Genomic DNA, 24,970 nt, shown 5'->3' on the forward strand with positions numbered 1-24,970 from the left:
CCCCACAGTTCTCAAGCATGTTAATATTCTGTATGAGCCTCTCATGTGGGACTTTGTCAAACACTCTACCAATATACAAGTAGACAATATCCATGTGTAACTGCATCCATCACCTTTGTCACCTCCTGGAGGAGCTCAATCAAGCTGGCAAGACACAAACCCGAACCAAAGCCTTGCTGCTGAACCCCAAACCACCTCATACATCCTCTCTGTCACAGTCCTATGGGGGAGAACATATAAAAGACTGAAGGTATGTACCACCAGCCTCAACGACAGCTTTATTCTGCATTTATAAGACTACTAAATGGTCACCTACTATGTTATTATTGGCTCTTAATAATAATAAGACAATTTTATATATAAAATTATAGCATCGTACATCTCGTAACTAATAACAACTCAGATAACAACTTAGATAACCACAATATACTCACAGAAGAGCAGACAGAATACCGGTCCGGTTTGAACAACAGATAATAGATCATGTAATTCTATTTCAAACCCTGTGGAAAGCAGAAAACTTTCAGTGTTATATTGCCAATCAAGAAAAAAACACATCTGTTTCTGTTCCTTGTGTGTTTAAGAGAAGTTCCAAATATATATAAAATTCATACAATACTCGTGAAATTTTTACAACTGATGAAGCATTCGCGTAAAATAATCGTCCTAGTAACAACCACAGTGGAACAACGACCACTATCAAAATAAATGGAGGGATTTTCCAGAACGACTCACTAAGCCCACTGTGGTTTTGTCTAACTTCAAGCCCACTCATAATTTACTGAAACAGATAAAAATCAGGTATCTAATCAGAAGAAAATACGAATTATACCTTGACACAGCTATACATTGATGATTTGAAATTATTTGCTCTTGCATCAATAAAGCTGAAACAAACAATTCAAATAATGGAACTAATTTCCAAATATATAAGCATGACCTTTAGACTAGGAAAGTACAGAACATGATTAAACATAAAGAAAGGTGCAATAGAGCCGGTAGAATATCAAACAGAGCATCGGGATGCAATGCAACAGAATATGAAACGGATATTTAGGATATCAATAAGCAAAGAAAATAGATCATCGTGTGATAAAGGAAAACCTTCCAACAAAATTTACTTCAAGGCTGAAGAAAATCTGCATTTACTGCTGGGCTGAACAAACTTTGAATTTACATCAAGGATCAAGAAAATCTGCCAAACAGAGCTGAACAATAAAAATATAACGAAGGTAGTAAACGCTCACTGTGCCCATATTGATGTGTAATTTTGGTAAAATATGTTGCTCTGAAACAGATCTGGAAAATAGGCAAAAAAGTAATAACTTAAATAGCAATTTCTGGAAAACACCATATGCACTGGAGCGCACTCAGATTGATATGAACGAGGACAGTATGAGGATAATGAATATCAGATCTAAAAAAATGTGACAACAGCCAGATAAAAATTTTCAGGATCAGGGTTAATATCATGGACACATGTAGTGAAAATTGTTTTTCTGCACCAGCAGCACGATTACAGTAAAGTGTGTGCAGTGAGTCTGTATTTATGTATACAATTGTGGAAACAGAATTGTATCAGCGTGAACTAATCAGTCTGATGGTCTGGTGGAAGAAGCTGTCACGGAGCCTGTTGGTCCTCGTTTTAACGCTATGGTACCATTTCCCAGATGGTAGCGGCTGGAACAGTTTGTGGTTGGTGAGACTTGGGTCCAGAATGATCCTTAGCATTTAGAGGCCCATCCCAAACATCCAACCATCTCAACCACCTGTTTTTCTGTTTTCCTGTTTTTCTTTTTTTTTGATCAGACCAGAGAATATGCCAGGCAGGATGTTGGAATTCTCCTCTTGCAGGATGTGGAAAGTCAGGGAGACCTCCGGTGTCCCTGACAACGATACCTGCAAGAAGTGCATCCAGCTGCAGCTCCTAACAGACCGCGTTAGGGAACTGGAGCAGGAGCTGGATGTCCTCCGGATCATTCGGGAGACTGAGCAGATTATAGATAGTAGCTTCCAGGAGGTAGTTACACCTAAGAAACAGGGCACAGTTAATTGGGTTACCGTCAGGCGAGTGAAAGGGAAAGGGCAGTTAATGCAGGGTTCTTATGTGGCCATTCCCCTCCAAAATAGGTATACCAATTTGGATACTGTTGGGGGGCGGCGGGGGGAGGATGGCTTACCTGGGACAAGCTGCGGCAGCCAGATCTCTGGCACTGAGTCTGGTTCTGCAGTGCAGAACGGAGGGAGGAGGAAGAGGAGAGCGGTAGTGATAGGGGACTCCAGAGTCAGGGGTACAGACAGGAGATACTGTGGTTGTGACAGAGACTCCCGGATGGTTTGTTGCCTCCCAGCTGCCATGGTCCGGGATGTCCCTGATCGCCTGCACACCATTCTGAGGTGGGAGGGTGATCAGCCAGATGTCGTGGTACACATCGGTACCAACGACATAGGTAGAAAGAGTCAGGATGTCCTGAAGAGTGAGGACAGAGAGCTTGGTAGGAAGTTGAAAAACAGGAGATAGAGGGTAGTAATCTCCGGATTGCTGCCTGTGCCACGTGCCAGTGAGGGTAAGAGTGCGATGCTCTGGCAGACGAACACGTGGCTGAGAAACTGGTGTAGGGGGCAGGGTTTCAGATTTCTAGATCATCGGGACCTCTTCAGGGGCAGGGGGGACCTGTACAAGAGTGACGGGTTACACCTGAACTACAAGGGCGCCAATATACTTGCAGGGAAGTTTGCTAGTTTTATTGGGGAGGGTTTAAACTAGATGGGAATCAGAGTGCCAGAGTAGATAGTGGAACGGGGGTAAAAATAAATGTTGTTGTTAGTTCATGCAAAGTCACAAATAGCAAGGTTGTGTGTGGTGGTAATAATCCTCTGACGTGTGTCTATTTCAATGCGAGGATTATTGTGGGAAAGGCAGACGAGCTGAGGGCCTGGATTGACACATGGAATTATGACATCATAGCCATTACTGAAACTTGGCTACAGGAGGGGCAGGACTGGCAGCTCAATGTTCCAGGGTTCTGATGTTTCAGACGTGATAGAGACAGAGGGATGAAGGGTGGGTGGTGGGAAAATATTACAGCAGTGATTCAGCAGGACAGATTAGATGGATTGTCTACTGAGGCCATATGGGTGGAGCTGAGAAACAGGAAGGTCTGATAACATTAATAGGGTTGTATTATGGACCACCCAATAGTCAGCGAGAATTGGAGGAGCAAATCTGCAAAGAGATAACAGAGAACTGCAGGAGAAAGAAATTTGTGATTGTAGAGGATTTTAATTTTCAACACATTGATTGGGACACCCATACTGTTAAACGTCTTGATGGGTTAGAGTTTGTAAAATGTGTTCAGGAAAGTTTACTGAATAAATATATAGATGTACCAACTAGGGAGGATGCAATATTAGATCTCCTATTAGGAAATAAGTTAGGGCAGGTGACGGAAGTGTGTGCAGGGGAACAGTTTCGTTCCAGTGATCATAACGTCATTAGTTTCAACTTGATCATGGATAAAGATAGATCTGGTCCTCAGGTTGACGTTCTAAACCTGAAAAGGGTACAACCTCATTGCACCGATGTGATGTAATGATCTATTTGGATCGCATGCAGAAAAGTTTTCCATTTTAAAGTGGTGCATGTCACAATAATAAACCAATTTACCGATTCGTTGTCAATAATACATCGCCCCTCGGTTGCTTAAGATTGTTATAACCGGGGGGGGGGGAGGGGGGGGTGACAGTGTGGATGAGCTGCCACGACCTATTAAATGCTCCCAGTGGCGAGTAGCCTCTGTCCAGCTCTTGGCCTTCACGTGCGGTTTAGCCACTAATCCCGGTGGAAGCGTTTCTTCTGACAGCAGAAGGGGCAGAAGTGAGTTATTGGTGCCTTACAACCAGTCACTTTGGGCAGATGGGGCTTGTCGGCTGTGATTGGCAGCTCACCCAGGAACAAGAAAAATCTGATCTCAAAACTCCACTGCTTTGCAACTGTACCCCTCATGGGGAAGAGTTTGGGAGTAAACCCAGTGGGAAAAGCCTCGAGCTGGAGTCCCTGAGTCAGTGTTAAATGGTGTTCAACGCAGACTAGCATCTCCTGCGACACCTCTGGTGCCAAGCTGTGTCAGTCTATGCCGATCCTTTGTGTACATCAGATGCATGGAGAGAGGGAGCTTGCTACATCGGCAGAAGCTTCCTCTCCATATCGGAGTGTCCCGGCTTGCAGGGGCAGGACATCCATGGTCGACTCTGACAGACAGAGGCCTCCTAAGACAGCGCCCCACACCGCCACAGCAAGACTGATGAGTAGCAGTTGCCAAGACTTCACCACCCTTTCCCACAGACACGACGTACATCACTGAGACAGACCCTTGTGGCTTCTTCCATTAACAGAGATTCCATCTTTCCACCAATCCTCCATCACTGCGATTGAAAACTACCCATTTTCATTCCTGTCATTCCGATGGGTTATCGATCCACAACTTCACTGTGATTCTCCCCCAGACGCTGTCCGACTTGAGTACTTCCCGCGTATTCTGCTCCTGTTTTGATGCAAGAGCAGTGGACACCTGTGACCCCCAGTGTGCAGCCTTGCACAGTGTCCTGCTCTCCATAGTTCCACACCAGATCAACATTAACATCGTCTGTTAATGAGTCAAACAATGCTTTAAATATAGTGAAATGTTGTTGTAACGGGAGGTGCAGTCAGGAATGCAATAGGATATTCAAGATTCTAAAAATTTATTGTCGTTCCAACCGTCCATCAGCTCTGAAGGACAGAATGAGACAGCGGTTCCCAGGAGCAGTGCAATCATAACATAACAAACGCAACACTAAATAATAAACACAACAATAAATAATAAAACACAACAGCCACATGTCGCTTTAAATCAAGTTATAAGTGTCCGATGCAAGTTAAAAGTGTCCAAAGCAGAGTCAGATAGAGCAGCTATTTAGCAGTCTGACTGCCTGTGGGAGGAAGCTGTTTAGTAGCCTTGTGGTTTTAGTTTTGATGCTCCTGTAACGTTTACCTGATGGCAGAAGAACAAACAGTTCATGGAGAGGGTGTGAGGGGTTTCTAATTATGTACCGTGTCTAATGGAGGCATCGACGTTGAAAGAGGTCATGGAAGAAGGTAGGGATACCCCAATAACCTTCTCTGCTCCCCTAACCACCCCCTGTAAGGCTTTTTTGTCGGCAGCATTGCAGCTGGAGTACCAGGTTGTGATGCAAAAGGTCAGCACACTCTCAACCACGCCTCTGTAGAACATAGTTAAGATGTTAGTGGGGAGTGATGCTTGTTTAAGCTTCCTGAGAAAGTGCAATCAGGGGAATGTTCACCTTCACAAATAACTAGAACCAGAACATGAGGATTGGACAATTTCAGGGACATCCATTGCTGTCAATTCCGTGTCTGCGAACAGAATTTTACTTTCTGTTCTAATATCCATGGAAGCATTGAATTTATTCATGTAATCTCAAACACTGAATGCTGAAATACCATTATAAAGTTCTTTGTCAGATAAGCCATTTAACGTTTTGAATATGTTCTCTGTTCCCATGGAAGATGTCCAACAGAAACACAAGGAGACTCTGCGGACACGAACTGAAACACTGAGAGTGAACACGATCCTGATGACGGAGAAGGTGAAGGTTTTCCAGCTGGCTGATCGATACGCTGAGCTCACGGTCATTTCTACTGTTCGAGATCGGACACTGGTGGAACATGAGCTGCTGGCAAGAGGCAGAGACCATGAGCATTATAGAGAGAAACAACTCCGCAGTCAGCTGGAAAAAATCCGTACTGATCAGTTATTCCAGAGCAGCTTTTCCCGGAGTAAATCCAAATCTGGGAGTTCAGCAGCAGTGGCCGGAGTCCCGGGGATCGGGAAAACAACGATGGTACAAAAGATTGTTTATGACTGGGCCATGGGGAAAATATACCAACAGTTCCAGTTTGTCTTCAGTTTCAAATTCCGAGATTTAAACAGTATTGACTGTCGAATAAACCTGAAGGAACTGATTGTGGATCAGTATTCTTACTTTGGGAATTTCTTGAGAGAGGTGTGGAAGAATCCAGAAGGATTACTGTTTATATTCGATGGTTTGGATGAATTCAAACACAAAATCGATTTTGCGGACAGTCGGAGAGATACAGAACCAAAGCACCAGTGCCCAGATCCCGAGTGGAGGTGTGAAGTGTCTGACATTGTGTACAGTTTAATCCAGGGCAAGCTGCTCCCAGGGTGTTCAGTGCTGGTGACCACCCGCCCCACTGCGTTACATTTATTGGAAAAGGCGGATATCAGTGTCCGGGCTGAAATCCTGGGATTTGTTGATGAGGAACGGAAGGAATATTTCATCAGACATTTTGAACATCAGACGGTGGCGGAAGCTGTTTTCAATTATGTGAAGGAGAACGAGATCCTGTACACCATGACCTACAACCCCTCCTACTGCTGGATCCTCGCTCTGACACTGGGCCCCTTCTTCACACAAAGAGTCAGGGACCCACAGCGAGTTCCCAAGACCATCACCCAACTGTACTCCTACTATATTTACAACATCCTGAAAAACCACGGCCGTGAGATTGAGAGACCCCGTGATGTGTTACTCAGGGTTGGTCAAATGGCCTTCAGAGGAGTGTCCGAGAAGAAGATTGTGTTTACAGATGGAGATTTGATCAAGTACAATCTTCAGCCTTCCCAGTTCCTGTCCGGGTTCCTGATGGAGCTTTTGGAGAGAGAGGATTCTGCCCAAAGCGTGGTGTACACATTCCCACACCTCACCATCCAAGAGTTTGTAGCTGCAGTCGCACAATTCCTGAATCCACATCCCGGGGATATCCTGAAATTCCTCACTGAAACCCACAACATGACAGATGGGCGATTTGAGGTATTTCTCCGTTTTGTTGCTGGTCTTTCCTCCCCAATGACAGCTCGGGGCCTGGTGGAGTTTCTGGGTCCATTTCCTCATGAAACAACCTGCCGGGTGATTGACTGGGTGAAGGAGGAGGTTAAACGTCAGATTGGAAACACAGGGAGTGAAGCTGGTAAAAGGAGCCTCCTGAACACATTGCACTACCTGTTTGAGTCTCAGAATCGTGGACTGGCTCAGGAAACACTGGGATCTGTGGAAACACTTTCATTCCGTGGAATGACACTGACCCCGATTGACTGCGCGGTCCTGTCTCATGTCATCGGACTCTGTGATACAATAAAACACCTCGACCTGGGGAACTGCCACATTCAGTGTGAGGGAATCCAGTGGCTGGGACCCGGGCTGCACAAGTGTCAGGAGTTGAGGTAACTTGATTTATCTCTCACTCGGAACTGTGAAACTGTTCTATTGTGTCATTTCAATGTAAAGAGATTTGGGTTAAACTGTGTTAAATCAGATTGTGAAGAATTGTGACAAATGCCCAGGGGATCGGTCAGCAATTCCCCAAGGACAGGAGGGTTCTGTGGTTCCTTGTGAAGGGATGTTGGAGACTTCATCAGATCAGTGAACAACGACCATTGGTTTAATGGTAGTAAATCACAGGAATGGCCGTGTTTCCTGCTGCCTGTGACACGTCCGTTGACAATGTTCCTTCTCACTGTTACTGACACCCAGACCGACACTGACTGCAGCAGATGGGTCAAAGATTCACACCCCCTTCCCGGTGAGGGACAAAAGGCCGTCTGCAGACTGTCCCAGTGAGAAGGAAAGAAATACCATTGTGAGATTGCCCTCCCCTGCCCTTTCCTGTTTGTGACTTTGCTCACTACCAGATACACAGAGAGCGAGGCCGCATCTCCTCTGGGTCTCTGTTCAGACCCAACACACGCGTACAAAAATTCCCCTTCCTCCTTTCGGATCTCTCTTTCAATCCCCCTTCCTCCTGTGGGATATCTCTGCCTCATCCCCCTTCCTCCTCTCAGATCTCTTTTCCCCATCCCCCATCCTCCTATGGGTTCTCTCTTCCCCATCCCCCTTCCACCTCTAGGTTCTCTCTTCCCCATCCCCTTCCCTCCAGTGGTATCCCTTCCCATTCACATTTCATCCTGTGGGATCTATCTTCCACATCCCCCTTCCTCCTGTCAGATCTCTCTTCCCCATCCCCCTTCCTCCTGAAGGTTCTCTCTTCCCCATTCCCTTCCCTCCAGTGGTATCCCTTCCCATTCCGCTTTCCTCCTGTGGGATCTATCTTCCCCATCCCCTTAACTCCTGTCGGATCTCTCTGCCCCATCCCCCTTCCTCCTGTGGGATCTCACTTCCACATCCGCCTTCCGCTTGTGGGATCTCACTTCTCCATCCCCCTTCCGCCTGTGGGACCTCTCTCCCCCATCCCCCTTCCTCCTGTGGGATCTCTCTGCCCCATCCCCCTTCCTCCTGTGGGATCTCTCTCCCCCATCCCCCTTCCTCCTGTGGGATCTCTCTTCCCATCCCCCTTCTTCCTGTGGCAACTGACCTCCCCATATTCCTTCATAGAATCGTAAAATCATAGAACACTACAGCATAGAAAACAAGCCATTCGGCCCTTCTGCTCTGTGCCAAAACTTTATTCCGCTAGTCCCATTGACCTGCACCCAGTCCATCGCCCTCCAGACCTCTCCCATCCGTGCATCTATCAGATTTATTCTGTGTCCGCATTTTCCACATCAGATGGCAGCTCGTTCCGCATTCTCCCAACTCTCTGAGTGAGGACGTTCCCCCTAAACCTTTCCCCTTTCACCCTGAAGCAAAGTCCTTTTGTAAGTTATCTCTCCTAATCTGTGTGGAAAGAGCCCATTCGCATCTACCCTGTCTATTCCCCTCGTAATTGTGTAAACTTCTATCAAATCTCCCCTCATTCTTCTGCGCTCCGAATAAAGTCTTAACCTGTTCAATCCTTCCTTGTAACTCAACTCCTGAAGAGCCGGCAACATCCTCGCAGATCTTTTCTGCACACTTTCAGTCTTACCGATATCGGTCCTATAGTTCAGTGACCAGAATTGCACACAATACTCCAAATTTGGCTTCACCAATGTCTTGTACAACCTCACCATAACTTTCCAACTCCTATACTCAACTTTGATTTATGAATGCCCGGATGCCAAAAGCATTCTTTACAACCCTGTCTCCCAGTGATGCCACTTTCAGGGAATTATGTATCTGAACTCCCAGATCCCTTTCTTCCTGCGCATTCCTCAGTGCCCTACCCTTTACTGTCTATGTCCTACCTTCAGTTGTCCTTACAAAATGGAACACCTCACACTTGTCTGCATTCATTTCCATCTGCCATTTTCCGGCCTATGTTGCCAGTTGGTGCAGATCCCTCTGCAAGCTTTGAAAGCCTTCCTCGCTGTCCGCAACCCCTCCAATCTTAGTGTCATCAGCAAACTGGCTGATCCAATTTATCACACTATTATCTAGATCATTGATATAGACAACAAACAACAATGGTCCCAGCACAGATCCCTGAGACACACCACTAGTCACAGGCCTCCAGTCTCAGAAGCAATGATCCACGACCACTCTCTGTCTTCTCACACACAGCCAATTTGGAATCCAATCTACAACCTTTCCATGGATACCTACTGTCTGAACCTTCTGAACTAACCTCCCATGTGGGATCTTGTCAAAAGCCTTACTAAAGTTCATGTAGACAACATCCACAGCCATTCCTTCATGTGCATTCTTGGTAACCTCCTCGAAAAACTCTACAGGATTCATTAAACACGATCTGCCATGAACAAAGCCATGCTGACTATCCTTAATCAGCCCTTGCTTATCCAACTCCTTGTAAATCCGATCTCTCAGAACACCTTCCAATAATTTACCTAACACCGATGTTAGGCTCACTGGCCTGTAATTACCTGGTGCACTTTTGGAGACTTTTTCAAACAACGGAACAACATGAGCTACCCTCCAATCCTCCGGCACCGCTCTTGTGGCGAAGGACATTTTAATTATTTCTGCCACGACCCCTGCAATTTCTACACTAGTCTGTCTCAAGGTCCGAGAAAATATCATGTCAGGCCTGGGGGATTTATTTACCTTTATTTGCTGTAAGGCAGTAAGCACCTCCTCCTCTTTAATCTCTATATGTTCCATAAAGCATAGAATAGTACAGCACATTACAGGCCCTTCGGCCCACAATGTTGTGCCGACCCTCAAAACCTGCCTGCCATATAACCCCCCTCCTTAAATTCCTCCGTATGCCTGTCTAGTTGTCTCTTAATCTTCACTAGTGTATCTGCCTCCACCACTGACTCAGGCAGTGCATTCCACTCACCAACCACTCTCTGAGTGAAAAACCTTTCTCTAATATCCTCTTTGAACTTCCCTCCCCTTACCCATGTCCTCTTGTACTGAGCAGTGGTGCCCTGGAGAAGAAGCGCTGGCTGTCCACTCTGTCTATTCCTCTTAATATCTTGCACACCTCAATCATGTCTCCTCTCATCCTCCTTCTCTACAAAGAGTAAACCCTGGCTCCCTTAATCTCTGATCATAATCCATACTCTCTAAACCAGGCAGCATCCTGATAAATGTCCTCAGTACCCTTTGCAATGCTTCCACATCCTTCCTATAGCGAGGTGACCAGAACTGGACACAGTACTCCAAGTGTGGCCTAACTAGAGTTTTATAGAGCTGCATCATTACATCGCGTCTCTAAAACTCTATCCCTTGACTTATGAAAGCTAACACCCCATAAACTTTTTTAACTACCCGATCTACCTGTGAGGCAACTTTCAGGGATCTGTGGACATGTATCCCCTGATCTCTCTGCTCCTCCACACTACCAACTATCCTGCCATTTACTTTGTACTTTGCCTTGGAGTTTGTCCTTCGAAAGTGTACCACCTCACACTTCTCTGGGTTGAACTCCATCTGCCACTTCTCAGCCCACTTCTGCATCCTATCAATGTCTCTCTGCAATCTTCGACAATCGTCTACACTGTCTACAACACCACCAACCTTTGTGTTGTCTGCAAACTTGCCAACCCACCCTTCTACCCCCACATCCATGTCGTTAATAAAAATCACAAAAAGAAGAGGTCCCAGAACAGATCCTTGCGGGACTCCACTAGCCACAACCCTCCAATCTGATTGTTCTACCTCCACCATGACCATCTGCCTTCTGCAGGCAAGCCAATTCTGAATCAACCTGGCCAAACTTCCTTGGATCCAATGCCTTCTGACTTTCTGAATAAGCCTACTGTGTGGAACCTTGTCAAATGCTTACTAAAATCCTTATAGATCACATCCACTGCACTACCCTCATCTATAAGCCTGGTCACCTCCTCAAAAAACTCTATCAGGCTTGTTAGGCACGATCTGCCCTTCACAAAGCCATGCTGACTGTCCCCGATCAGACCATGATTCTCTGAATGCCCATAGATCCTATCTCTAAGAATCCTTTTCAACAGCTTTCCCACCACAGATGTAAGGCTCACTGATCTATAATTACCTGGACTATCCATACTACCTTTTTTGAACAAGGGGACAGCATTCGCCTCCCTCCAATTCTCCCGTACCATACCCCTGGACAACGAGAACATAAAGATCCTAGCCAGAGGTTCAGCAATCTCTTCCCTTGCCTCGTGGAGCAGCCTGGGGAATATTCCGGCAGGCCCCGGGGACTTATCCGTCCTAATGTATTTTAACAACTCCAACACCTCCTCTCCTTTAATATCAACATGCTCCAGAACATCAACCTCACTCATATTGTCCTCACCGTCATCAAGTTCCCTTTCATTGGTGAATACCAAAGCGAAGTATTCATTGAGAACCTCGCTCACTTCCACAGCCTCCAGGCACATCTTCCCACTTTTATCTCTAATCGGTCCTACCATCATTCCTGTCATCCTATTGTTCCTCACATAATTGAAGAATGCCTCGGGGTTTTCCTTTACCCTACTCGCCAAGGCCTTCTCATGCCCCCTTCTTGCTCTTATCAGCCCCTTCTTAAACTCCTTTCTTGCTACCCTATATTCCTCAATAGACCCAACTGATCCTTGCTTCCTAAACCTCGTGTACGCTGCCTTCTTCCACCTGACTAGATTTTCCACTTCACTTGTAACCCATGGTTTCTTCACCGTACCATTCGTTATCTTCCTCAGCTGGACAAATTAATCCCTAACATCCTGCAAGAGATCCTTAAACATCGACCACATGTTCATAGTACATTTCCCTGCAAAACCATCATCCCAATTCACACCCGCAAGTTCTAGTCTTATAGCCTCATAATTTGCCCTTCCCCAATTAAAAATTGTCCTGTCCTCTCTGATTCTATCCTTTTTCATGATAATGCTAAAGGCCAGGGAGCGGTGGTCACTGTCCCCCAGATGCTCACCCACTGACAGATCTCTGACCTGACCCGGTTCGTTACCTAATACTAGATCTGGTATGGCATTACCCCTCGTCGGCTTGTGAACATACTGAGACAGGAATCCATCTAGGACACACTTAACAAACTCTGCCCCATCTAAACCCTTGGAACTAAACAACTGCCAATCAATATTAGGGAAGTTAAAGTCACCCATGATAACAACCCTGTTATTTTTGCACCTTTCCAAAATCTGCCTCCCAATCTGCTCCTCGGTATCTCTACTGCAACCTGGGGGCCTGTAGAATACCCCGGTAGAGTAACTGCTTGCTTCCTGTACCTGACTTCCACCCATACTGAATCAAAAGAGGATCCTGCTATATTACCCACCCTTTCTGTAGCTGCAATACAATTCCCCCCTCTCTATCCCTTTGAAAGCACTGAAATCCAGGAATATTGAGAATCCATTCCTGTCCTGGTGCCAGCCAAGTCTCCGTAATGGCCACTACATCATAATTCCATATAAGTATCCAAGCTCTCAGTTCATCACTTTTGTTCCTGATTCTTCTTGCATTGAAGTACACGCACTTTAGCCCTTCAACCTTACTGCCTTTATACCCTTTATTCTGCTGCCCTTTCCTCAAAGCCTCTCTATGTGTCAGATCTGGCTTTACTCCATGCAGTTTCTTCACTGCTCTATCGCTCTGGGTCCCATCCCCCTTGCAAATTAGTTTAAACCCTCCCGAAACATGCTAGCAAACCTACCAGCAAGGATATTGCTCCCCCTCGAGTTCAGGTGCAACCCAGCCAATCTGTACAGGTCCCACCTTCCCCAGAAGAGATCCCAGTTGTCCAAAAATCTAAAACCCCGTCCCCTGCAGCAACTCCTCAGCCACGCATTCAACTGCCATCTCATCCAATTCTTACCCTCACTATCACGTAGTACTGGCAACAATCCTGAGAACACCACCCTTGAGGTCCTCTTCTTCGGCCTTCTGCCTAGTTCCCGAAACTCACACTTCAGGACCTCATCCCTCTTCCTGTCTATGTCGTTGGTACCAATATGTATCACGACTTCTGGTTGCTTTCCCTCTCGTACCAGGATGTCATGCACCCGGTCAGAGACAACCCGGACCCTGGTACCCGGGAGGCAACAAACCATGCGTGTTTCCTTCTCACGTCCAAAAAATCTCCTCTCTGCTCCCCTGACTATAGAGTCTCCAATGACGACAGCTCTCCTCCACTCCGTCCCACCCTTCTGCACCACAGGGTCAGACTCAGTGCCAGAGGCCCTGCCACCGTGGCTCACACCTGGTCGGTCGTCCTCACCAACAGTATCCAGGACGGTAAACTTATTATTCATGGGAATGGCTACAGGGGTGCTCTGCACTACCTGTCTACTCTCCTTCGCTTTCCCGCCTCGGACTGTCACCCAACGACCTGCTTCCGGCAGCCTAGGTGTGACTACCTCCCTGTAGCTCTCATCTATGGCAGCCTCATTCTCCCTTATGAGTCGAAGGTCATCCAGCTGCTGCTCCAGATTCCTCACACGGTCTTCCAGATCGCCCAGCGCTTACACTTCTGGCAGATGTGACTCTGCAGAAGAGGGGAGTTCCCCCAAGACTGCCTCATCTCACAGGAGAGGCACATCACCGTCTCAGCAGGCATTGTAAAGACCTGTCAAAGCCTCAAATCTCCACTCACTCACTGGCCGCTTTCCACGGGCCGCTCAGCTTGAGCTACCCCTCTATTTATTTGTTCGAGCTTTTCAAACTGCTTGGTCAATCAGCTGCTTTCTGCTGAGTCTGAGCTATTCAAATCTTCGTTGTCTTGATTTGCACAGTCCAATTGCCAAAACTGCCAGAATCTCTCAAGTCAAAGCCTCATATTTCCACTCCTTCACTGGCCCACTCACTCACTGGCCGCGTTCCATGACACTACTGTTTGTTTCCTTTAATTCCATATCCACTATGCCAGTTTTCTAAGTAGACACTGACGCAAAAGACTGTTTAAGATCTTCCCCATCTCGTGATGCTCCACACATAGACAACCACTCTGATCTTCTAGGGGACCAATTTTGTCCTTTACTATCCTTTTACTCTTAATATACTTGTAGAAACCATTCGGGTTTACCTTCACATTATCTGCCAACACAACCTCATGTCTTCTTTTTGCCTTCCTGATTTCCTTCTTTAGTATTCCCTTAAATTCACTATACTCTTCAAGTATCTCATTTGTTCCTTGTTGCCTGTACCTGCTAAACACCTACTTAACCAGATCACCAATATCCCTTGAAAAACAAGGTTCCCTATCCCTGTTAACTTTGCCTTTAATCCTGGCAGGAACATGCAAACTCAGGATGTAAGCGCAGTTCAGTAACTCCACTTACTGAATACATCATTGCCAGAAAACAACTTATCCCAATCCACTCTTCCCAGATCCTCTCTCATTTCCACCAAATTGGCCCTTCTCCAATTCAGAACCTTAACTGGTGTACCAGTCCTATCCTTATCCATAATTATCTTGAAACTAATGACATTATGGTCACTGGACCCAAAATTTTCGCTGACACATACTTTTGTCACCTGACCTGTCTGATTCCCTAATAGATCAGGTACTGCACCCTCTCTTGTTGGTACCTCAATATATTGATTTAGAAAACTTTCCTGAACACATTTGACAAACTCCACGCCATCTAACCCTTTCACAGAGTGGGAGTCCAGGTCAATATGTGGGAAGTTAAAATCCCCTACGATTACAAATTTCTGTTTCTTACATTGGTGTGCTAACTCTCAACAGACTTGCTCCTCCGATTGGGCCGTATATAATAATACCCTATTAGTGTGGTCACAGCTTTCCCGTTCCTCAGCTCCACCCATACGGCCTCTGTATACGAGCCCTCCGGGCTGTCCCGTCTGCACACAGCTGTGAGATTCCCCTGACTAGTAATGCCACTCCTCCCCCTTTCATCCCTCCCCCTCTATCACGTCTGAAACAACATAACCTCGGAACATGAAGCTGCCAGTCCTGCCCCTCTTGCAAACCAAGTCGTACTAATAGCAATAATGTTGAGATCACCATGTGCCAATCCACGCCCTAAACTCATCTGCCTTACACACAATACTCCTTGCATTGAAATAGATGCACCTGAGAACATTTCTATCACGTACAAACCATTGATATCTGTCGAAACAGGCAGTCCTCGCATGACCATTATCCTCCTCCACATCACTATCTGCTCTAAAACTCTGCCCCGTCCCCCTGCAACCTTGTTTAAAACCCCCAGAGCAGAACTTGCTAGCCTACCGATAAGGATGTTAGTTCCCCTCCAGTTCAGGTGCAAACTGCCCAATTCGAACTGGTCTCACCTCCCCTGGAAAAAGCCCAATTGTCCAGAAACATGAACCCCTCCATCATGTACCATCCCCCCAGCCACGTATTTAGCTGCATTATTTCTAGCCTCACCATCACGTGGTACGGGTAGCAAACCACCTGTGGGATCTCACGTTCCCATCCCCCATTCATTCTCTGGGCTCTCTGTTTCCACTCCCCCTTTCTGCTGTTGGATCTCTCCTCAGCATCCCCCTTCCTCCTGTGGGATCTCCCTCCCCAATCCCCCTTCCTCCTTTGGGATCTGTCTTTTCCTGAGGTATCCTGAGGTATCTCTCTTCTGCATCCTGCTTCCTGCTGTTGGTCCTCTGTTCCCAATCTCCCTGCCTCTAGTGGGATCTCGCTTCCCGATCCCCCTTCCTTCCGAGAGATCTCTCTTTCCTAACCCCTTCCTCCTGTGGGATCTCTCTGCCGCATCCCCCTTCCTCCTGTGGGATTTGTCTTTTCCATACACATTCATCCTGAGGTATCTCTCTTCCGCATCCCGCTTCCTGCTGTTGGGCCTCTGTTCCCAATCCCCCTTCCTCTAGTGGGATCTCTCTTCCCGATCCCCCTTCCTTCCGAGGGACCTCTCTTTCCTAACCCCTTCCTCCTGTGAGTCCTCAGCTCCTTTGCCCCCTCTTCCTGTCGGATCTCACTTCCCCATGCTCCTTCCTCCTGTGGGATCTCTCTCCCCCATCCCCCTTCCTCCTGTGGGATCTCTCTCCCTCATCCTTTCCTCTTGTGGGAACTCCCTTCCCATCCCCATCCTCCTGTGGGATCTCTCTCCCCCATCCCCTTTCCACCTGTGGGATCTCTCACTGCCATCCCCCTTCCGCCTGTGGGACCTCTCCCCCCCATCCCCCTTCCTCCTGTGAAATCTTCCTCCCCCATCCCCCTTCCTCCTCTGGGATCCCTCGGCGCCGTCTGTGGGACCAACCTCCCTCGTCCCCCTTCCCCCCGAGGGATCCCCCTCCCCCGTCCACCTTCCCCCCTGTGGGATCTCTCTCCCCCGTCCCCCTTCCTCCTCTGGGATCTCTCTGCCACATCCCACCTGCGTACTCTCCGTCCCCCGTCCACCTTACCCCCTGTGGGATCTTGCTCCCCCGTCCCACTTCCCCCCTCTGGGTTCTCCCTCCCGCCTCCCCATTCCCCCCTGTGGGATCTCCCTCCTGTGTCCCCCTTCACCCCTCTGGAATCCCTCTCCACCGTCCCCCTTCATCCTGTGAGATCTTCCTCCCCCATCCCCCTTCCCCCCTGAGGGATCCCCTCCCCCGTCCACCTTCCCCCCGTGGGATCACCCTCCCCCGTCCCCCTTCCCCCTGTGGGATCTGACTCCCCTGTCCCCATCCCTGTGTGGGATCTGACTCCAGTGTCCCCCTTTCTCCTGTGGGATCGCCCTCCCACGTCCCCCTTCCTCCTGTGGGATCCCCATCCCCCGTCCCCCTTCCGACGGTGAGATCTCCCTCCCGCCTCCCCATTCCCCCATGTGGGATCTCCCTCCTGTGTCCCCCTTCACCCCTCTGGAATCCCTCTCCACCGTCCCCCTTCACCCTGTGAGATCTTCCTCCCCCATCCCCCTTCCTGCTGTGGGATCCCTCGGCGCCGTCTGTGGGACCAACCTCCCTCGTCCCCCTTCCCCCCTGAGGGATCCCCCTCCCCCGTCCACCTTCCCCCCTGTGGGATCCCTCTCCCGACTCCCCCTTCCGACTGTGAGATCTTCCTACCCCATCCCCCTTCCTCCTGTGGGATCTCCCTCCTGCCTCCCCCTTCTCTCCTGTGGGATCTCACTGCCACATTCCCATTCCGACCGTGGGATCTCTCATCCCCGTCCCACATCCACCTGTGGGATCTCTCTGCCCCATCTCCCTTCCACCTGTGGGATCTCTCTTCCACATCCCCCTTCCTCCTGTGGGATCTCCCTCCCCCGTCCCCCATCCTCCTGTGGGATCTCTCTGCCCCGTCCCCCTTCCCCCCTGTGGGATCCCCCTCCCGTGTCCCTCTTCACCCTTGTGGAATCCCTCTCCACCGTCCCCATTCCCATTGTGGGATCTTGCCTCCCCCGTCCCCCTTCCCCCATGTGGGTTCTCCCTCCCGCCTCCCACTTCCCCCCTGTGGGATCCCTCTCCACCGTCCCCCTTCACCGTGTGGGATCTGATTCCCGTGTCCCCCTTCCTCCTGTGGGATCTCCCTCCCATGTCCCCGTTCCTCCTGTGGGATCTCTCTGCCCCGTCCCCCTTCCTCCTGTGGGATCTCCCCTCCCCCATCCCCCTTCCTCCTGTGGGATCCCCCTTCCCCATCCCCCTTCCTCCTGTGGGATCTCCCTCCCCCGTCCCCCTTCCTCCTGTGGTATCTCCGCTCCCCCGTCCCCCTTCCTCCTGTGGGATCTCTCTGCCCCGTCCCCCGTCCACCTGTGGGATCCCCCTCACCCGTCCACCTTCCCCCCGTGGGATCTCTCTCCCTCGTCCCCCTTCCTCCTGTGGGATCTCTCTCCCCCTACCTCACTGCGTACTCTCCGTCCCCCGTCCACCTTACCCCCTGTGGGATCACTCTCCCCCATCCCCCTTCCCCCTGTGGGATCCCTCTCCCCCATCCCCCTTCCTCCTCTGCGATCTCTCTGCCAGATCCCCCTTCCTACCGTGGAATCTCTCTTCCCCGTCCCCCATTCTCCTGTGGCATCTCTCTGCCCCGTCCCCCTTCCTCCTGTGGGTTCTCTCTGCCCCGTCATCCTTCCCCCCTGTGGGATCCCCCTCCCCCATCCACCTTCCCCCCGTGAGATATCCTTCCCCCTTTCCCCTTTTGTGATCCCCGTCCCCAATCACCCCTGTGGAATCCATCTCTACTGTACCCCTTCCCCCTGTGGGATCTTGCTCCCCCGTCCCACTTCCCCCCTCTGGGTTCTCCCTCCCGCCTCCCCATTCCCCCCTGTGGGATCTCCCTCCTGTGTCCCCCTTCACCCCTCTGGAATCCCTCTCCACCGTCCCCCTTCCCCCTGTGGGATCCTGCTCCCCCGTCCCTCTTCCTTGCTGTGGGTTCTCCCTCCCGCCTCCCCATTCCCCCCTGTGGGATCTCCCTCCTGTGTCCCCCTTCACCCCTCTGGAATCCCTCTCCACCGTCCCCCTTCACCCTGTGAGATCTTCCTCCCCCATCCCCCTTCCTCCTGTGGGATCCCTCAGCGCCGTCTGTGGGACCAACCTCCCTCGTCCCCCTTACCCCCTGAGGGATCCCTCTCCCCCGTCCACCTTCCCCCCGTGGGATCACCCTCCCCCCGTCCACCTTCCACCCTGTGGGATCCCTCTCCCTCGTCCCCCTTCCCCCTGTGGGATCTGACTCCCCTGTCCCCCCTTCCTCCTGTGGGATCTCTCTCCCCCTTCCCACCTACAGGCTCTCCGTTCCCCGTCTACCTTCCCCCCTGTGGGATCCCTCTCCCCCGTCCCCCTTCCCCCCTGTGGGATCTGACTCCCCTATCCCGCTTCCTCCTATGATATCTCTCTGCCACATCCCTCTTCCTACCGTGGGATCTCTCTTCCCCGTCCCCCATTCTCCTGTGGGATCTATCGTCCCCTTCCCCCAACCACCTGTGGGATGTCTCTGCCCCCGTCCCCCTTCCCCGTGTGGGATCCCTCTCCCCCGTCCACCTTCCCCCTTGTGGGATCCCCCCCCCTTCAACCTTCCCCATTTTGGGATCCCCGTCCCCAATCACCCCTGTGGAATCCATCTCTACTGTACCCCTTCCCCCTGTGGGATCTTGCTCCCCCGTCCCACTTCCCCCCTCTGGGTTCTCCCTCCCGCCTCCCCATTCCCCCCCTGTGGGATCTCCCTCCTGTGTCCCCCTTCACCCCTCTGGAATCCCTCTCCACCGTCCCCCTTCCCCCTGTGGGATCCTGCTCCCCCGTCCCTCTTCCTTGCTGTGGGTTCTCCCTCCCGCCTCCCCATTCCCCCCTGTGGGATCTCCCTCCTGTGTCCCCCTTCACCCCTCTGGAATCCCTCTCCACCGTCCCCCTTCACCCTGTGAGATCTTCCTCCCCCATCCCCCTTCCTCCTGTGGGATCCCTCGGCGCCGTCTGTGGGACCAACCTCCCTCGTCCCCCTTACCCTATGAGGGATCCCTCTCCCCCGTCCACCTTCCCCCCGTGGGATCACCCTCCCCCGTCCACCTTCCACCCTGTGGGATCCCTCTCCCTCGTCCCCCTTCCCCCTGTGGGATCTGACTCCCCTGTCCCCCTTCCTCCTGTGGGATCGCCCTCCCATGTCCCCCTTCCTCCTGTGGGATCTCCCTCCACCGTCCCCTTTCAGACTGTGAGATCTTCCTCCCCCGTCCCCCTTCCTCCTGTGGGATCCCTCTCCCCCATCCCCATCCCCGTGTGGGATCTGACTCCAGTGGCCCACTTCCTCCTGTGGGATCGTCCTCCCGTGTCCCCCTTCCTCCTGTGGGATCTCCCTCCCACGTCCCTCTTCCTCCTGTGGGATCTCCCTCCCCCGTCCCCCTTCCTCCTGTGGATCTCCCTCCCCCGTCCCTCTTCCTCGCTGTGGGTTCTCCCTCCCGCCTCCCCCTTCCCCCCTGTGGGATCCCTCTCCCCCATCCCCATCCCCGTGTGGGATCTGACTCCCGTGTCCCCCTTCCTCCTGTGGGATCTCCAATCCCCCGTCCCCCGTCCGACTGTGAAATCTTCCTCCCCCCATCCCCCCTTCCTCCTCTGGGATCCTCGGCGCCGTCTGTGGGACCAACCTCCCTCGTCCCCCTTCCCCCCGAGGGATCCCCCTCCCCCGTCCACCTTCCCCCCTGTGGGATCTCTCTCTCCCCCGTCCCCCTTCCTCCTCTGGGATCTCTCTGCCCCGTCACCCATCCTCCTGTGGGATCTCTCTGCCCCGTCACCTTCCCCCCTGTGGGATTCCCCTCCCTTTGCCCCTTCCCCATTTTGGGATTCCCGTCCTCCTTCCCCCCTGTGGGATCTCTCTCCCTCGTCCCCCTTCATCCTGTGGGATCTCTCTCCCCCTTCCTAACTGCGTACTGTCCGTCCCCCGTCCACCTTACCTCCTGTGGGATCACTCTCCCCCATACCCCTTCCCCCTGTGGGATCGCTCTCCCCCATCCCCCTTCCTCCTGTGGGATCTCTCTGCCCCGTCACCCTTCCCCCCGTGAGATATCCTTCCCCCTTTCCCATTTTGTGATCCCCGTCCCCAATCACCCCTGTGGAATCCCTCTCCACCGTCCCCCTTCCCTCCTGTGGGATCTCCGTACCAAAGTCCCCCTTCCCTCCTGTGGGATCACTCGGCGCCGTCTGTGGGACCAACCTCCCTCGTCCCCCTTCCCCCCTGAGGGATCCCCCTCCCCCGTCCACCTTCCCCCCGTGGGATCACCCTCCCCCGTCCACCTTCCCCCCTGTGGGATCCCTCTCCCTCGTCCCCCTTCCCCCTGTGGGATCTGACTCCCCTGTCCCCCTTCCTCCTATGATATCTCTCTGCCACATTCCCCTTCCTACCGTGGGATCTCTCTTCCCCGTCCCTCATTCTCCTGTGGGATCTATCGTCCCCGTCCCCCAACATCCTGTGGGATCTCTCTGCCCCGTCTCCCTTTCTCCTGTGGGATCTCTCGTCCCCATCCCCCAACCACCTGTGGGATGTCTCTGCCCCGTCCCCCTTGTGGGATCCCCCTCCCCCGTCCACCTTCCCCCCTGTGGGATCCCCCCCTTCCCCCTTCCCCATTTTGGGATCCCCGTCCCCCTTCCCCCCTGTGGGATCTCCCTCCCGTGTCCCTCTTCACCCCTGTGGAATCCCTCTCCACCGTCCCCCTTTCCCCTGTGGGATCCTGCTCCCCCGTCCATCTTCCTCGCTGTGGGTTCTCCCTCCCGCCTCCCCCTTCCCCCCTGTGGGATCCCTCTCCCCCATCCACCTAGCCCCCTGTGGGATCCCCCTCCCCCGTCCCTCTTCCCCCCTGTGGGATCCCTCTCCCCCGTCCCCCTTCCCTCCTGTAGGATCTCCCTACCAAAGACCACCTTCCCCTTGTGGGATCTTGCCTCCCCCATCCCCCTTCCCCCCTGTGGGTACTCCCTCCCGCCTCCCACTTCCCCCCTGAGGGATCCCTCTCCACCGTCCCCATTCACCGTGTGGGATCTGACTCCCGTGTCCCCCTTCCTCCTGTGGGACCTCCCTCCCACGTCCCCGTTCCTCCTGTGGGATCTCTCTGCGCCATTCCCCTATCTACCTGTGGGATCCCCCTCCCCCGATCAACTTCACCCCTGTATGATCCCCCTCCCCCGTCCACCTTCCCCCCTGTGGGATCTCTCTCGCTCGTCCCCCTTCCTCCTGTGGGATCTCTCTCCCCCTTCCCACCTGCGTACTCTCCGTCCCCCGTCCACTTTACGCCCTGTGGGATCCCTCACCCCCATCCCCCTTCCCCCTGTGGGATCCCTCTCCCCCGTCCCCCTTCCTCCTCTGGGATCTCTCTGCCACATCCCCCCTTCCTCCTGTGGGATCTCTCTGCCCCGTCACCCTTCACCCCTGTGGGATCCCCCTCCCCCGTCCACATTCCCCCCGTGGGATATCCTTCCCCCTTTCCCCTTTCCCATTTTGTGATCCCTGTCCCCAATCACCCCTGTGGAATCCATCTGTACTGCCCCCTTCCCCCTGTGGGATCTTGCTCCCACGTCCCACTTCCCCCTCTGGGTTCTCCCCCCCCACCTCCCCCTTCCCCCCTGTGGGATCTCCCTCCCGCCTCCCCATCCCCCCCACTGGGATCCCTCTCCACCGTCCCGCATCCCCCTGTGGGATCTGACCCCCGTGTCCCCCTTCCTCCGGTGGTATCTCCCTCCCCCGTCCCCCTTTCTCCTGTGGTATCTCCCCTCCCCCGTCCCCCTTCCTCCTGTGGGATCTCTCTGCCCCGTCCCCCTTCCTCCTGCGGTATCTCCCTCCCCCATCCCCCTTCCTCCTGTGGGATCTACCTCCCCCATCCCCCTTCCTCCTGTGGGATCTCCCTCCCCCGTCCCCCTTCCTCCTGTGGGATCTCCCACCCCTGTCCCCCTTCCTCCTGTGGGATCTCCATCCCCCGTCCACCTTCCTCCTGTGGGATCTCTCTGCCCCGTCCACCTTCCTCATGTGGTATCTCCCCACCCCCGTCCCCCTTCCTCCTGTGGGATCTCTCTGCTCCGTCCCCCTTCCTCCTGTGGGATCTCCCTCCCCCGTCCCCCTTCCTCCTGTGGGATCTCCCTCCCCCGTCCCCCTTCCTCCTGTGGTATCTCCCTCCCCCGTCCCCCTTCCTCCTGTGGGATCTCTCTGCCCCGTCCCCCTTCCTCCTGTGGTATCTCCCTCCCCCATCCCCATTCCTCCTGTGGGATCTCCCTCCCCCCGTCCCCATTCCTCCTGTGGGATCTCCCTCCCCAATCCCCTGTCCTCCTGTGGTATCTCCCTCCCCCGTCCCCCTTCCTCCTGTGGGATCTCTCTGCCCCGGCCCCCTTCCTCCTGTGGTATCTCCCCTCTCCCGTCCCCCTTCCTCCTGTGGGATCTCTCTGCCCCGTCCCCCTTCCTCCTGTGGTATCTCCCCTCCACCGTCCCCCATCATCCTGTGGGATCCCCCTCCCCCGTCCCCCTTCATCCTGTGGTATCTCCCCTCCCCCGACCCCCTTCCTCCTGTGGTATTTCCCCTCCCCCGTCCCCCTTCCTCCTGTGGGTTCTGACCCCCGTGTCCCCCTTCCCCCCTGTGGGATCTTCCTCCCCCGTCCACCTTCCTCCTGTGGGATCTCTCTCCCCTATCCCGCTTTCTCCTAAGAGATCTCTCTTACCCGTCCCCCTTCCTCCTGTGGGATACCCCTGCCCCGTCTCCCTTCCTCCTGTGGGATCTCCCCTCCCCCGTCCCCCTTCCCCCCTGTGGGATCTCCCCTCCCCCGTCCCCCTTCCTCCTGTGGTGTCTCCCCTCCCCCGTCCCCCTTTCTCCTGTGGGATCCCCCTCCCCCGTCCCCCTTCCTCCTGTGGGATCCCCCTCCCCCGTCCACCTTCCTCCTGTGGGATCCCCCTCCCCCGTCCCCCTTCCTCCTGTTGGATCCCTCTCCCCCGTCCCCCTGTGGGATCCCTCTCCCCCGTCCCCCTGTGGGATCCCCTTCCCCCGTCCACCTTCCCCTGTGGGATCCCCCTCCCCCGTCCCCCTTCCTACTGTTGGATCCCTCTCCCCCTTCCTCCTGTTGGATCCCTCTCCCCCGTCCCCCTGTGGGATCCCTCTCCCCCGTCCCCCTTCCCCCTGTGGGATCCCTCTCCCCCGTCCCCATTCCCCCTGTGGGATCTCCCACCCCTGTCCCCCTTCCTCCTGTGGGATCTCCATCCCCCGTCCACCTTCCTCCTGTGGGATCTCTCTGCCCCGTCCACCTTCCTCATGTGGTATCTCCCCTCCCCCATCCCCCTTCCTCCTGTGGGATCTCTCTGCTCCGTCCCCCTTCCTCCTGTGGGATCTCCCTCCCCCGTCCCCCTTCCTCCTGTGGTATCTCCCTCCCCCGTCCCCCTTCCTCCTGTGGGATCTCTCTGCCCCGTCCCCCTTCCTCCTGTGGTATCTCCCTCCCCCATCCCCATTCCTCCTGTGGGATCTCCCTCCCCCGTCCCCATTCCTCCTGTGGGATCTCTCTGCCCCGGCCCCCTTCCTCCTGTGGTATCTCCCCTCCCCCGTCCCCCTTCCTCCTGTGGGATCCCTCTCCCCCGTCTCCATTCCCCCTGTGGGATCTCCCACCCCTGTCCCCCTTCCTCCTGTGGGATCTCCATCCCCCGTCCACCTTCCTCCTGTGGGATCTCTCTGCCCCGTCCACCTTCCTCATGTGATATCTCCCCTCCCCCGTCCCCCTTCCTCCTGTGGGATCTCTCTGCTCCGTCCCCCTTCCTCCTGTGGGATCTCCCTCCCCCGTCCCCCTTCCTCCTGTGGTATCTCCCTCCCCCGTCCCCCTTCCACCTGTGGGATCTCTCTGCCCCGTCCCCCTTCCTCCTGTGGTATCTCCCTCCCCCATCCCCATTCCTCCTGTGGGATCTCCCTCCCCCGTCCCCATTCCTCCTGTGGGATCTCCCTCCCCAATCCCCCTTCCTCCTGTGGTATCTCCCTCCCCCGTCCCCCTTCCTCCTGTGGGATCTCTCTGCCCCGGCCCCCTTCCTCCTGTGGTATCTCCCCTCCCCCGTCCCCCTTCCTCCTGTGGTATCTCCCCTCCACCGTCCCCCATCATCCTGTGGGATCCCCCTCCCCCGTCCCCCTTCCTCCTGTGGTATCTCCCCTCCCCCGTCCCCCTTCCTCCTGTGGTATTTCCCCTCCCCCGTCCCCCTTCCTCCTGTGGGTTCTGA

General features: G+C 53.2%; 1 protein-coding gene and 1 long non-coding RNA gene across 2 annotated transcripts in view; one reads left to right on the forward strand and one right to left on the reverse strand.

Moving 5' to 3' along the window:
• The window catches only part of LOC132390568 (uncharacterized), a 40,469-nt gene that overhangs the window by 14,332 nt on the left and 1,167 nt on the right, over positions 1–24,970 (reverse strand). The window lies entirely within an intron of this gene.
• LOC132390567 (NACHT, LRR and PYD domains-containing protein 3-like) overlaps positions 1–24,970 on the forward strand; it is a 31,438-nt gene that overhangs the window by 2,356 nt on the left and 4,112 nt on the right. The window contains exon 3 of the mRNA XM_059963175.1: positions 5,570–7,307. Within this exon, the coding sequence (XP_059819158.1) occupies positions 5,570–7,307 (1,738 nt within the window). The remainder of the gene's footprint in view (positions 1–5,569; positions 7,308–24,970) is intronic.

The sequence above is a fragment of the Hypanus sabinus genome, unplaced genomic scaffold (assembly GCF_030144855.1).
Source record: "Hypanus sabinus isolate sHypSab1 unplaced genomic scaffold, sHypSab1.hap1 scaffold_954, whole genome shotgun sequence".
Classification (NCBI taxonomy): Eukaryota; Metazoa; Chordata; class Chondrichthyes; order Myliobatiformes; family Dasyatidae; genus Hypanus; species Hypanus sabinus.